Source organism: Canis lupus, chromosome 6 (genome assembly GCF_048164855.1).
Source record: "Canis lupus baileyi chromosome 6, mCanLup2.hap1, whole genome shotgun sequence".
Taxonomy (NCBI): domain Eukaryota; kingdom Metazoa; phylum Chordata; class Mammalia; order Carnivora; family Canidae; genus Canis; species Canis lupus.
The window spans coordinates 60,163,562-60,179,217 of record NC_132843.1 but is presented as its reverse complement, the minus strand read 5'-3'; the positions used below and the strand labels follow the sequence as shown (position 1 = coordinate 60,179,217).

The following is a 15,656-nucleotide window of genomic DNA, read 5'->3' as shown; positions in this document are numbered from 1 at the left end:
ATGTGGTTTTGAGTTTTAAAAAATTAATAAAAGGCCAATATTTAAAGGAGACCAATGCTTTTTAAATTTTATAATCTTATCACTTTAGCACATAGGGCACAAAAAAACTGCTTTTCTGTGAAACCAGGATTTTCTATTCAATAGTGGGTTGAGATAAAGCAGGTACTAAAACTGATAACTTTTACTGTTTGGAATTTATTATTTCAAGGCAGCTAATTCAATAGCTTTCTTCTTTATGCAGTGTTTCTTAAAGGTGTGAAGCAGAACCTGGTTTGGCTGATTTGCTAGTAGATTACAGATATCAGTAAGTGGCAACACGCCTGAAGCACACATAAGCAATTATTAATGGATGTCTAGAAGTTCCTCTGATATGTTGCTTCAATGAACTTTCTTTCCCTATGATCTGTCATGGGGTAGCTATTTGAGTGCCTATAAATGCACTGTACACTATGGTTGCTCCTGAGAACACATGGAGGAGAGATCTTAGCCCTCAGAAACATATTAAGAGAACAATGTCGACTACAACAAGCACAATCTAGGCTTTGACTGCTAAGTGAAAAGCTGTAAAACCCAGAGCTGGGTCATTCCACTGGTGATGGTAGTGGGTACCATATCCTCAGAATGATGAACAATGTCTAACGAATTAGAAGGGACTGTACGATAGAATTGGGCATTCAGGTCCACTCTTATTTTACTGGTTGAATCTGATTTTCAACCACTTCCTAATATATCTGAGCACTCTGCATGGCATATAGTAGGTGGTCAACAGCTGTTGAAAAAATACTAACTTTTCCTTGTATTCATGGTAAAACCTTTACAAAAGTATAAAGAACAGAAAAATAACATTGAGCAAATAAAAAATTATCAAAATAGAGGCGATTTTTTGGGTTTCTTTATTTTATAAACTATATATTGTCCCTTACATTTTTTTCTATTGGTCTCATGTGTGCTGGTCTTACTTCCCAACTAGATCGTCAATCCTTGATGCATGGCATCATATCATACAGTCTATTTTTATTTTTAAAGATTTTATTTACTTATTCATGAGAGACACACAGAGAGAGGCACAGACATAGGCAGAAGAAGAAGCAGATTCCATGCAAGGAGCCCAATGTGGGACTCATCCTGGGACTCGATCCCAGGACTCCAAGATCACACCCTGGGCTGAAGGCAGGCACTAAACCGCTGAGCCACCCAGGGGTCTCGATACAGTCTATTTTTGAATGGTAGTGACAATGTAATTGCACAACAGATGCTCAATAAAATATTATTCATTTATTAATACTCTGGTTCTCTTTAGAATATTCAGTACTAGAGTATAATGCATTACTATGAGAAAGACATCATACGTTTTTTCTCTAATCCTTTGGAAGTACATCAAAGGCTTTTCTTCAATGATTATTCCATCTCCCTTACAAGCTGGCAAAAACAGCAAAATTTATTATCTCTGGTTTTTACTATTATTAGTTATTTAGGCATTATTATAAACAGCAAAATTTATTATCTCTAGTGTACAAAGAGATTGGGAAAAGAGGTTGGTAAGTGCTTCAAATTCCACTTTGCTTAGCTACAGCCTTAGGAATAAATACAGCCTATTTAGATCCACTGGCTTTCAAAGGTGGATCATTAAAGAAAAGGAAAGATGAAAAAGACAAAAAGAAAAGCAGTAGGAATTCCTACCAGGAATGTCTCTCTTTGAGATAAAGGTGTGTAGGGTTTCTCTGGGAAAAATACTAATGCTTTAGGGTGAAAGGGCCAGAGACAGCAGTTTGTCTGATCCTGTAATCCACGCATAGCCTGGCTACACTGAGGACAATGGAGAAGCAGCCAGCTTCCTCTTCCTCGCTAGGCTTTACTAGACATAAATAAAGCTTGTTGCTTTCAGCTTTTCCAAAGTCTAAGACAGTCCGGTTCTCATCACAAAGAGCACTTCTGCTGTCAACACCAAAGAAAGGGCTGGCTAAAGCAGTCAACTCTGAGGGTTCCTGAAGAGCTTAGGTAGGAGAGAGTTCAACACATCTACATGTGAAAATAGCAGTATCCTTCCAACGGGTCTGCCAAAATTGAATTTATTTTAAAAGCCTCTTCAAGTTTGAATTTTTAAGGTTACATAACATGCTCTATCTGAACACATACAGCTTAAGTACTATTACACACAAACAGTACATGCTGCACAAAAACCAAAATGGAGAGGAAAATGAGGGGGGAAAAATCCAAAAAGAGGCTGAAAAGGGTAAAAGAATTTGAAGGCAGTTTCCTGAAAGCAAAAACAAAAACATAAACAAAAAACAAACTCTCTTCTCTCTAGATTGTTTCGCTAGGATTTTATTTCCTTCCTACTCAGTACGTATACATATACGAAGACTGAAGCCAGTAATGCTGCCAACAACGGGCACTCCTTTGTGCTGAGATACAGATGGAATTTGCAATAGGACAAAGCCACTGATAATTACAGACGCCTACAGAACAATCCCCACAAAGAAATCCTCTAGTTTTGGGGACAGAAGAATTCCCCAACACAATTTGCAATTACAATATGTAAAGGAATTTGCCAAAAATGTGCTGATTATGTAGAAATTCAGAGGCTTCATGGGAGAGGAGAAAAGCAAGAAACCAAAAGATAAGGAATAAAAAATAACAACATAAGTTTAAAAGAATAAGCCATCTGCATAGAAAAAGCCAATGTAGAAAAACCAGAAACTTGAGTAATAAAAATACATGATTTATGCTTTAACTGATATGATGGTGGCACTACCAGCAAAGGTAGGAACAAAGATGAATATTTAAAGCTGCACTAGGCCATCTCACTGTGTTTGTCCTCAATTCATGCCAATGTAATATAGATGGACTCAATTCATTGATGGTGTGGCACAAAACATTTTTAAACTGGTTGTTTGGAGACTGTATGTATTTCTTCCCTCCTGTCTATCGAGACAGTCTTCTATTCACCCATAGAAATATGTACTGCTTGTGTGATGGGTGCTATATTTTCCTACCTAAATGTTATAAATGACAGTTGGTTCCAGATGATCACGCAGAAGGCTATGTAATTTATAATACTTATAAGCCATCAATTTGAGTCACAGGCCCTGGGAACTGAGAACTTCATGACACAGGGGAATGGGTTACCATTCCTCTTTTCTGTCCAAGGCTGGGCCCCAGTCAGCTTCTGAAGAGTAGGACGGAGTGCCCTTTCTACTATCCTGTCCATCTATGCCAATCTGATATTCTTCTCTACTCCCTGTCCCATCTTCATGGACCCCAGGCTACACTTAGCCCCCCTTAGCCCCCCAAGTGGATTTCTGCCTCCACACAGCACTCCATCTCCAAAATTACTGATCTTTCTTTTCTCCTCCCAATAAACACTTCAATTCTCTGAAAGTAGTTGATCTCAATTGGAAGCTAGCATAAAAGCAACGTGTGAAAATGATCACAATAAAGTGTGAATGACTGAATGATCATCTTCTGACACATGAATTAAATGTATATATATATGACATAAAATGACACACATATGAAAGATTTCATTATATGTAATCTTGCCTTTCCTTATTAAATCAAATGAATTGGGGGAGTGCCTGGGTAGCTCCATGGGTTAAGCAGCCGACTCTTGGTTTCAGCTCAGGTTATGGTCTCAGCATCCTGGGATTGAGCCCTTTGTTGAGCTCCATCCTCAGCAGAGAGTCTGCTCAAGGACTTGCCCTCTCCCTCTGCCCTTCTCCCACTCACACTCACATCCCATCTCCCTCTCTCATTCTAACAAACAAATAAATCTTTAAAAAAAAAAATAAAATGAATTGGGGATATTTGGGAAAATATAAATAAAATGAAAATGAAAAATTTAAGACTGAAGGAATTTCTCTGGAAAGAACGACCAAGTAGAGGAGGTTCTGCCCAGGAAGTGGGCTGTGGGAAAGGGTCTAAGTTAGTTGAGCTTTTCATCTCTTCCTCTACCTCCACATCCCAGGATTCTGTCAGTGTCCTAATTTTTTTTTTTTTTAAACAGTAACTATTAGATATGGGGCAAGGCCTCTGATCACAGCAGAGCGGAGGCAGAAGCAGCCAAATCAGTAAATGCCTACCTATAAAAAGCAAATATATTAAAAAGATGCACTGGGGTTTTATTGTAGTCTTCTCTGACTAGTGGTTTTGCTGACAAAAGGATCTGTCATAGAACTCTTTCAATCACAAAGCTCCCTAGTATGATTAGGTTTCAAGAAAAGGTCAGCAAACACAAAGGAGAAAAATCATTAGTTGAAAGATATTAAATGTATACATATACATATACATGTATTCCTCAGGTTATTAGATTGTTTCAAAAAGTAAAATAGGTATTGGTGCCTCAAAATGTAGTATGTAGGGAAGAAAATGATTAAATCCTTGGGAAAACTTTTGTCATGAAGAAAAATCTGGAAATCTTAAGACTGGTTGTGACCCTGGCTGGGCTTACCCATGCAAATAGAAATATAAGGGATTTGTAAATGAGAATATTTGTCAATGACCTGTGTTTCTATCTTTTTACCTGTCTCCTTCACTTTGCCTTTATAGGTGCTCAGGTGCTATTTTTCTAGCCATTTCCAGGAAAAGGCACATGAGACTTGTTATTTCCAGAAGGAGGTGGGGGATGAAGTAGAGAGCAGTTACATTAAGCCCTTGGCTCAGAATGAGAAAGCTTATTCTGGAAATGTTAAGGTAAAAAAAATTAAGGCAGATTAATGTCCAGATTCCCTAAATACATTCTAGTTGATCTGGCCTACAGGTTTCATAATTATTATTCATGTGTTCTAATTATTCATTCAACACTGATCTGTTCTTAGCGCAAAGCGAGGTGGCAGCTCAGCTGCTTGAAGAGAAGGAAAAGCCTTCGGCCTGGTTGTTAGTCTCCTGAGGGTAATAAGTCAAGCTTCTTTCTTTCTTCTGCCTCCCCTAGCCAGAAGCCTCCCAAACATTTCATTTCTTCTTCCCATTTAAAATAAAATATTTTTCTGTAGGAACCTTGCTAGCAATTGGATTTCCTAATATATATATTTTTATATATAAAGAAGCAGGGACACAGGTGGATCAATGGAGGCCAGACCCCTCCCGCCCCTGCCCCCATCCCTACCTGCTGTGTCTGTTGTCTCTGGATCGCTCTCACTTTGGGAACGGGGCTCTCTCTGGAGGAAGAGGACTGCTGCCGGGACCGGCTCCCATTCTGCACAGGTTCAGCCACCAGGGCCGCAGAGGCCACCGACATGCTCCCCGTGCTACGTAAGGAAGCACTGTGTGGCAAGGACGGCGGGGCTTTGGCTCGGGCACCTAACCCAGCCTGGTCCATTTTCCGGATCTGGGCCTGCCCGGTACTATTCTGCCGCGGCAGAGCAAGAGGTATGTGTCTGTCTGGTACAGTGTGCCGCCTGGAGAAATCCTCGCTCTGCGTGCTACGTTTAGTGAAATCTTCCATGCTGCTATTGCTGGGCCCACTGAGTTTGAAATCTTCACTGTTACTTTGGCTTCTGGAACTGGCAGTGCTTAGATTCTCCAAACTAGAATCCACAGAGGCCTTTGGCATTGCTGGGATTGGGTTATTGAGGTGATAGACAGGGTTCTGGAATGACAGGGGCTGGAGGCTGCCTGGCTGGTTCAAGGCTGGGTGCAAGGGCCTTCGCACTTGGGGTGCACTCTGGGGAGTGCTCTGGGTTTCCCGCAGTTGTTTGATACTGGCCACCTGGGTTATGGAAAGCTGGCTTCCAGTTAAGCGCATAGGCACATCGAGCATGATAGATGCATGCTCTACTTGAGCAGCGTGAGTGTCTTGAAGGTCCATGAGGGAGATGCTCCGACCGTTAGGAAGGCTACTTTCCTTTTCATCCTTTTCAGAATAGGTCATGCTCTGGGAGGAGGCCTGCTGAACCAGCAATAACGTTTTCCCTCTGAAATAGCCATCTGTGTTGTCCTGGCTTGGAGATTTTAGTTTATGCAAATCACTGTGGAAAAAGAGGACCCTTAATTACTCTTGAGATAAATTCAAAATAGTTAGGATTTCTCAACCCAGGGATATCAACATTTCTGAAGGCTCAGAGGCCCAATGTAGATACTTATGTCGGTTTCTAAACTCAAATTTCATCATTACAATTCCTAAAAATACAACATTTTTAGTTTCTCTCCAAAGGTGGGGAATAACACTGTATACCCCTCCATCATTGTCTTTGATTTTTACTAGAATTCCAATCATTTCCTAGCTAGGTCCTAAACCCTTCTGAGGTATTCCAACTCACTGTTAATTGGTTCTGTCTAAACCTTCAAGAGGAGGGAACAGTGCCACATGTTCAACCAAAAGGTCCTTGTTAAAGGCCCAAGTCTTGCCAATCCAAAAAAGAGAGTCAGTCTAGGCATCAACATTGTATCGACCTATCCAGCTGACATAGCCAGCTATAAAATGATGTTAACTGAGGTTCTCCAGAATTTTGAGTTCTACAATAAATGAAAATATAAATATCATAGAGCCCTTAATCTTCCCTTAAGCTGGACCTAGGTTTTATTTTTTTTTAATGTTTATTATAATTCTACAATAACATTCTAGAAAATCAGTATCCTAGATCTTGTGTTCTATTATGACAAACAATTGGATTTATCTCCGGTCAGATGATTCTTTCCAATTGATCATGACTTTTAGGTTATAAATTCAACAAATGACTTAAATAGATTTCTGCCAAATCTCTAAGCATTCTCTCTCTGAGATGCTAGTTTCGATTCTCTCTTACATACCTGTCAGTGGGGTCTTCAAATATTTTCTGCAGCCCAGAGGAGAGGCTTCCACTGACATTTGGACTGGAGTTATGCTCAGTGAAGCGTCTCAGCTGCTGTTGTATTGGTGTAGGATTAGTTAGAGACTTGGTAATATCAGCAAGAACTCGAGGGAGCGGTCCCAATTTTGCCACGGTCGCCTGTAGGAAGGAATTTTCACCCTAATTGGATAATAAGCATTGCGACATCCACCAACGATTGTTTTTGGGAAAACGATGCCCATTGATGGAGGGGTGTAGGTTGGAGGGAAGGGTAGGTGTTTGCATATGGGAGTGGCAGGTTCATAATGCATTGTTATGGAGCAGCAGAACCATGGCGTCGAGATGAATGGAGGAGGCGAAACAAGGTGCAGCAGACATTGAGGAAAGAAAGGAAATAGAAATTAGGATTATGCAAATAAAAATTAAAAGACATGCTCAAAACAACCAAACTATTGCCATTCCAACTAAAATAGGCATGCAAAGCAAACTAAATCTTTGGGAGGCTAGTAGATCAAGGGAAGGGAGGGTAGGGGAAGAACCAAACACCTTCTAACCAAAGGACTTCAAGACCAGAGGATTGGCTAGTGTGATGAAACTTCCAAAGAAAAGGCATCGTGTGAGAAAAGAAATGCATGCCAACATACAAGAAGGTGTTGCATTCAGGGGTCCGGAGCACTGCAGGGCACACAGGTGATATTGCCATCCACTATCCCATTTACTTTTGGGAACTCTGACCTACTGTCAACTGGGTTTGCATTAGTAAGACAATCTTGTTTTAAGCAGCAAAATCAGATAAACTCTCAACGAGATGTGTCTAAGGTTTACTCCTGGTTCCCAGGACCAAACACAGATTTACAAGGAGAAGGCATGTTTACATAGCAATGCCTGTTAAAAAGATTTTGACCCTAAATTAACCAGGCCTATTTTATAAGATTTCCATATCTGCATCCCATTGATGCGGTTACTCGACGGTCACTTTTTAGTATTGGCTTTATCCATCTCAATCATTTTTTTCTTTGGGGAATTCTTATTTTCATGGAGTCTTATGGGACCCCTTAACTCTAGGGCAGTTTTACACAGCTGCGTCTGGGTCCCCTGTGTCTTCTCCACAACCGAGACTATTCAACTCTGCTCAGACGGGTAGAGTAGTTGCGCTAATGCTACCCAAAGAAGAGCCTTTACTTGCTCAACTTTCTTGAACCCTGATTCACATTCAAGGAATGTATGCTCAGCATAGCTCCAACTCCAAATCTAGCTAGCAATGCTACAAGTGAAGAAGGGGTGCTCAAGAGCACAAAACAGTTTATTATTTTACAAGTGGTAGGACACCCTACCACTTACATTGCCTCAGGAAAGTGGTCTTTATTAATAGGTTTTACTATCCCCATTTTATTGGTACAACATTGTTAAGGATAATAGGAAAATGGAGGGAAACAAAAACATTCTAATCACAAAAAAAACCTTTGTCTTTTGAAGTTATTCTAACATACCACCACATCTATTTATGAAGTACCTGTAGCAAACAAAAATATCAATAAATAATTATTGTGGTAAACCTAGCTAAAGTCTAAGACTTTACAACTCTATTTCTCTTTGAAAAATTCCAGAGGGAAGAAAATGATTGGCATGGTATATATTTAGTTATTAATATAGTATATAATTTTTAGCTTATACTCAGAAAATAAATGATTAAAAGTATTTTCCGCTTTTAAAATTCACAACTGTAGAGAAAGAAAACATCAGAATTTTCAGGTCCCGTGTAACTCAGTAGTACTAATAGTTATATTGAACTCTCCGACTTATATAACAAAAAAAGTCTCAGGAGTAAAACAAATTAAACATGATAGTCTCAGCATTTTTCTAAGTTCACACTTTTGTTACAATTATTAGATGAGGTTTCATCATCTCATCCTGCTATACATGAATAAATCTGCGTTTAGCAATGTTTGATGTTAGTTTCTAGGCAAGTTTTTAGACATGTTTTATACAATGTCCTATATAACGTTCTAAACATATGATTATTTATAGAAATATATATGCCATTAATTCAGTGAATTACTTAAAAATATAGGTTAATAACTTCATGGCTTTCTAGAATTTCTTGGTTTGTAGGGAAACCATATTTTACTCAGAATTGGTAACTATTTACTCCCAGGCTTCTAGCACAAAAGGTTGCTTTTGATCAACAGAAAGCATGAATGCTGTCACTCTGTGGATACTCTTCAGAATTCAGGTATATTAAGGTTCTCTAACTCCCAATCTCCCATTATGCTTCCAGCCTACTTTACCTTATCAAGCTGGGAAACTACTTCCCATAGTAAGGAATGCAAGACTGAAAGCTCTCGGCCCAGATCAATGTAACCATCAAAGCCTGGGGTGTTTGAGATGGTGTCCGGATTAGAGATTTCCAAAAGAAAGCGCTTCATTCCACCCCATTCATGTTCTAAAAAATCATTCATGAATGCCATATATTCTTCTTTGTTACCAAACCTGAAACAAAGGGAGAGAAAATGGGAAAGGACATATTCAGGAAAAGAGATGTTTGAGTTGACTTTACAATGAGCTTTAAATTTTTTATTTTTATGTTAGGGAGGTAAGTGACTAATTTATAATCTCTTAAGTGATAAAGACTAAAACATACTTTCTTAATACTGATGTAAAACTCAAACACTCTGCATAGCTTTCTATTCTCTGTGGGCTATAGCTAAATCTTTTTTTTTTTTTTCCTGGTATTTAAGGCTCTCTGTAAATAACCTTCATTTGCCTACCAAATGCTCATCAGTATAAACCTTCAATATTGCTAGCTTCTTCAGAGTCTCCCAAATATATCTGCTTCTCCAAGTCTTTGCTCATGCTATTTATTTTCGCTAGAGAAGAACTTCTCTTCTTTGTCTATCTAAATTCTAGGTACCTTCGGGGCCTTGCTTAAGCCCAGAAAACTTCTTCCAAAATAACTAGAAATAATTTTTACTGGAATTAACTCAAATATGGATAAATATGTCTATTTCTGTGTTATCTCATAAATAGGATACAAAAAGTTAAAATAGTGCACTTCTAAAATGCCACTATTTATACCAGAAAACAATGTCTCATTCAAGTTCTAAATTCAAGTTCTAATTTTTTCCTTCAATACATTGCTAATAGAGAATTCTGTCTTTTTAGAAACAATGAAAAGTGGCAAAAGAAAGGTGAGAGTGGATACACTCTGCCATTCAAACATATCCACTGTTTGCATTTGAGTGCATTTTCTCCCCAAAGGTCTGCTAACTTCCTTTCAAAAAATTTTAAATGTATAGAAAAGTTGAAAGAATATACAACAAACAACCATATGCATTCATCTACATTAACCAACTGGTAACATTTTACCAAGTTTGCTTTCACTTTCTCTCTCCACACACTTTTTATTTTTTATTTTTTTTGCTGAACCATTTTAAACTAAGTTGCAGACATAAACTCTAAATACACTAGCACCTATTTCTCCAGAATAAGGAATCTCTTACATAAACTCATGCCATTATCACACTAAAACTTTTTAAAAGCATTATCCATAAATCTTATATATTTCACATTTAATTGTCTCCAAAATGACTTTTATAGATTTTTTTCCAATTCAAATCCAGTTAAGATTCAAGCATTGCAGTGTTTCAAAACCTAGAACAGTCCCTCTCTATCTTTTCAATTTTTCATGGCATTGACTTTTTTTGAAGGGGCCAGGCCAATTGTTTTAGATAATGTAAACACTGAGTTTGCAGGTGGTTTTTATACTTAGGTTTTTGTATTAACATATTTCTGGAATAATAGCGTATGTATCTTCTAGTATCCTTCTTTTCTGCTAAAGTTTTTTTTTTTTCTGCTAAAGTTTTTTTTTTTTTTTCTGCTAAAGTTAACAGCACTTTTAGTATAATTATATCTTCCTCATTTTCCATATTATTGGATATTTTTTGTGATCACTGGGGTGGCTGCAAAAATTCTACTGAATGCACATACCACAGGTGACTTAATGGATTCCTTTATAAAGTGAATATTCAAGCTGTTTCTTTTTTCTTTATTTTTAATACCACTACAATGAAAATCTTGTAACATGGGTAATGAGGCTCCCCAGCCCCATCCAAATTTTAGGTGTCACATATTTTTTAAATGGTGTTTTTAAAAAGTGCTTATGGTAGTGACACCTACTTGGCAAAGTTAGCCAGGTTCTGAATGACCTTGGCAATCAGAGTCAGGGTGCGAGATGTACGGTCATCAGGGTACTCTTGCATAAGGTTGAAGAGACTGGGAGACATGATGGCAGGGCACAGGAAACGGAGAAACAATGAGGCACTGATGAGCCGCTCGCTGATGTCCTGTTTGCCACGGTTCAGGCACTGCTGCTTCCACGATGCAAACACTTCTTTCAACTCACGAGGGAAAACACTGGGAAAGAAAAATTACCAAACCTCTAAATATAAAAATACCATAACCAAAGGAAACACAAGTGATCCCACTCTGACCCACCACACCTCTGCTTTAGAGCCAGGCTAAGAGGAGGAGAGCCTAGAGGAGAGAATCCTGCCTGATTCATGGCTCAGAGTTGGCGGAAAATTGACGAAAGTCCAGATGGAAACTGGGAACCCAAAGCTACAAAACTTAGGGATTAGTGTAAATTTACTTTTGCAAAGTAGGAAAATGGCATGAGGCTCCTGATTAAACCATCTGGTTTAAGAGAGCTTATCATAATCTCTCTAAAGAGTATTCATCAAAACTCTTCCAAAAGCTCACCAATTGCTAGGGTTGGAGCAATGCAAAAATCATTAACACAACTGTTTAATGCTAGTAAGTATTCCAGAAAGCCATTAAAGTACTTTTGGTATTAGAGGATGTGGTGCTAATATTCTGGGGAAATATTATATTTACGTAGATAGTCAGTTCACAGGTCCTGCTGCTTACAATGGAGACTTGGATTTTAGAGAGGACTCTATTAAGGAAATCTTCCAACTTTCCCCTAAGCCCTTCCTTTGGTTGGGGAATGCTACAGTTAACATTGTGATGACTTTTACATGGAAAACTTTAAGTTCCATAAGCAGGGGCTGAAGCATTGACACCTGCTCACCAGTAAGAGTTGATGATCTTGCAGAAAGCCAGCTCACAGCACATCTTCAGGTTGCTCTGATGGTCTATCAGTTCACTAGAGGAACACTTGCTGGGATCCACTTCACAGTTCTCATCTGACTCGTACAAAGCTTTGATGAACTCCCCTGTTTGAAGATGACAGTTAGTATAACCATGAATAGTGTCCTCCTGAATAGAATAAAAGGATTTAGGATTTCTGTCCTAAAATGTATAATGGGAATTTCTTTCTGAGACCTGACATGGAGGGCACAAAGGATTGTTATTCCTTTAGAACCCAAGCGATAGCACATCCCTCATATCATGTTTATTTCCTCATCCTGGAAGTGGAAAAAGTGTAATCACTAACATCACCATTACGGTATTTATAAAAATAATAATAATACTTAAAACAATGATACAACCTTAAATCTATTATCTAAAACCACAAATATACTTTATTAGCAGGAATTCATTCTTTGTTATATGGCCCTTCTACTAGGGTGAATGATATTATTTTAGAAGAAAAAAGAACCCAAGCTTGGTTGAATAGCCCACCTAAGCTGGTGCTGAACATAGATTCGAGTAAGGGTCTCTAGGCTTACTTCTTGTGAAAGAGACAGTAATTCAACATAGCACAAAGTCATATAAGAACAGTTTTTTTTTTTTAAGATTTTATTTATTCATGAGAGACACACACACAGAGAGGCAGAGACACAGGCAGAGGGAGAAGCAGGCTCTATGCAGGAAGCCGGACATGGGACTCGATCCTGGGCCTCCAGGATCAGGCCCTGGGCCAAGGCGGTGCTTAACCGCTGAGCCACCAGAGCTGCCCAAGAATAGTTCTTTATATAATCTGTATATGCTTTTCCAAAAAAATTTAACTTAGAAGCACTGTTTTTATATCCCATCTTCTATAGAGATAAGTCTAGTATTCCTTGAAAAAACAAATCCTTACCTTACTGGTTTATCCCCCACTGTACACTACACCTTGTGTATGTTCCTGTGTTCCATGTTTCATACTGTTTTATGCGTATTTGTTCGTATGTCTCATGTTCACATCTCTAGGATGAACACCCTTGGAGGTCAGGGGTCAACTTCTATTCATGTCGAATAGCTCCTAAAGCACTGTAGATGCTCAGTAAATACTTATCAGAGATGATAGTATGTATTCTTGGGTTTTTGTAGGTCTAATGACAGAGAAGTAGATTTTGCAAAGATCCTTTCAACTCTGCTTCTATCTCTCGAGGTTCAGGCTAGTTCTAATAAATTTCATGGAAGTGAACAAAAATTTCTCCAAAATTCAGTAGCAGCAGCAGCAACATGAGGAACATTTTTTGTTAAAAGGTTAGTAGTGGGATCCCTGGGTGGCGCAGCGGTTTGGCGCCTGCCTTTTGCCCAGGGCGCGATCCTGGAAGACCCGGGATCGAATCCCACGTCGGGCTCCCGGTGCATGGAGCCTGCTTCTCCCTCTGCCTGTGTCTCTGCCTCTCTCTCTCTCTGTGAGACTATCATACATAAATAAAAATTTATTAAAAAAAAAAAAAAGGTTAGTAGTGAGGTAAGCAGGCAATAATTTGGAGGAAAATTGCTTGGAGAATTGGAAATTAGTGCATGGAAAAAGTAAAGGTTTTGAAGCCAGACAGATCTAGGATCAAATCACTCGACCACCGAGGGGCCTTGAAAAGTCACTTAAATAATCTGAGTTTCAGCTGCCTTATTTGTAAGATGGTGTTAATAACTCCCACCCTACACAGCTGCAGTGAGGATCAGAAATGATGTGTGAATATAAAAGTATCTAATGTGGCACCTTGCACTTGGTGAGGGATCCATACAATAAGTACAGATATGTACAACTATGCAACTGAAAAATGATTTTTCATAAAGTGAAGTGACCCCAACAAAAATATTTACCAGTTCCCAGAGGATTTGTATTTGAAGTGTTCTCAATGTCCCCTACACTATGTGCTTCCACATAATTTACCTCATTTAAAGAGTAGCTAAATTTAAAACTAACTCATCAATGTCAAATATTCCATATAAAAGTTGGCCCATCTCTAAATTTGTATCATTAATATTCTTTTTTTTTAGATTTATTTATTTATTCATGAGAGATACAGACTGAGAGAGAGAGGTAGAGACATAGGCAGAGGGAGAAGCAGGCTCCTCGCAGGAAGCCTGATGGCGGAACTCGATCCCAGATCCCAAGATCACGACCTAAGCTGAAGGCAGGCACCCAACTGCTGAGCCATCCAGGCGTCCCTATCATTAATATTCTGTTTAGTGACTTCCATGAGGCTTTATCTAGTCTAGGGAAACAATATTAAGGTTAGTAAATAACTGGTTAATTTTCAGAATTGTTTTGTATTTTTTAAGAAGAGAGTCAAATAAATAATGTAAGAGTCCAGAAGTAAATTGTCCAAAGACTTTTTTTACTTGATTATGATGTATTTGAAATCCTCTAAAATTGAAAAAAAATTTCACTTTTGAAACTATAACCTGTCTGATAATGTGAAAAGAACTTAGTAAAGGTGAACCTTTTACAGATTTGTACCTCAAAGCTGCTTACCTGATTAAAAATTGAAACAGATTCAGTAATCCATTTGCATTTGCTCTCTTGCCTTTGAAAAAGATCTGAGCCAAAGGGTACTTGCTACGTTGTTTATTTTAATTAATTAATTAATTAAAAAAATTTTTTTGCTACGTTGTTTAAATTTGAGTTTGCACATAGTGTGTTCTATGGTGTGTCTTCTATGTAAATCATTAACTCATTACTATCTCACATTCAAATTAGGTGTGTAGAAATAAGTCAACAGATCTGGTCAGATTATTGCTAAAAAAAAATTTGCCTCTGTCACCAATGATGGAAATCAAGCATTTTAAAGGCCTTTTCTAGATTTCACTGATGATATTTCCAGAACATTAACATATAAGCTGATTTCAGCCAGAAATGTAAAAGGGGTTAACAGGTGGAAGCTTTTTTTTTTTTTTTTTAATTTTATTTATTTATTTGACAGACATAGTGAGGAGAGAAAGAGCATGAGGAAGGGGAAGAGGGAGAAGCAGGCACCCGGCTGAGTAGAGAGCCCACCGTGGGGCTCAATCCCAGGACCCTGAGATCATGACTTGAGCTGAAGGCAGATGCTTAACTAAGTCCCGCAGTTGCGCCACATGGAAGCTTTAAGTCAAGTCTAAGTGAGGTGGGGTCTGTGCAGTAAATAATAATGCTTTAATCAAGGTAAATGAATATTGTCAACATGACTGGCAACTTTTAATTAAATTTTCTCTGAGAATTCTTCAGGCAGCCTGGAAACAGCATCTTTATTTTTTGCCCGCAGTGAATGAAATACAACTATACTTTAATTATTCTGAGTGCTTGGATGTCCTTATTAATTTAATTTTTTGGTTTACTGAGACTTCACTGTGAAGCCTTTTTATATAATACTTATTATAAAACCTTCCCCAATTGTAGTATTAGAGGCTCCTGCCACACTAAGTACAGTTTATATGAAAATAACAATCTTTTTCAGGTAACTGAAAATGCTGCAGTTCTTAAGGGTGACTATTTGAAAAATCACATTACTATCTCAAATCATATAAAATAAGTCTGAATTTACACTGACTCTCAGATACACTAAGTTGTTTGCAAAGAGAGTTACTGTCATAAAAATAAAATGTAGGAGAAAAATCAGCCAGTGAGCATCTAGAATATTAGGGCTAACTAGAAATGTGGGGAGTTAAATGGGAAGAAGACAGTAGATACTCTGTCCTGAAGCAGCTTACTAATTAATTTTGTTTAAGCTT

General features: G+C 38.3%; 1 protein-coding gene across 13 annotated transcripts in view; it reads right to left on the bottom strand.

The window, feature by feature from the left end:
• Positions 1-15,656, bottom strand: part of RASAL2 (RAS protein activator like 2) — a 347,482-nt gene that overhangs the window by 16,984 nt on the left and 314,842 nt on the right. For 9 of the 13 annotated variants that reach the window (XM_072830776.1, XM_072830777.1, XM_072830779.1 and 6 more), the window contains 5 exons: positions 11,857-12,001; positions 10,944-11,180; positions 9,056-9,257; positions 6,748-6,947; positions 5,105-5,966 (listed from right to left, as the gene is read on the bottom strand). In XM_072830776.1, coding sequence (XP_072686877.1) covers positions 5,105-5,966; positions 6,748-6,947; positions 9,056-9,257; positions 10,944-11,180; positions 11,857-12,001 — 1,646 coding nt within the window. The remainder of the gene's footprint in view (positions 1-5,104; positions 5,967-6,747; positions 6,948-9,055; positions 9,258-10,943; positions 11,181-11,856; positions 12,002-15,656) is intronic. The other 4 variants (XM_072830778.1, XM_072830773.1, XM_072830774.1 and 1 more) reach the window with 1 other exon arrangement.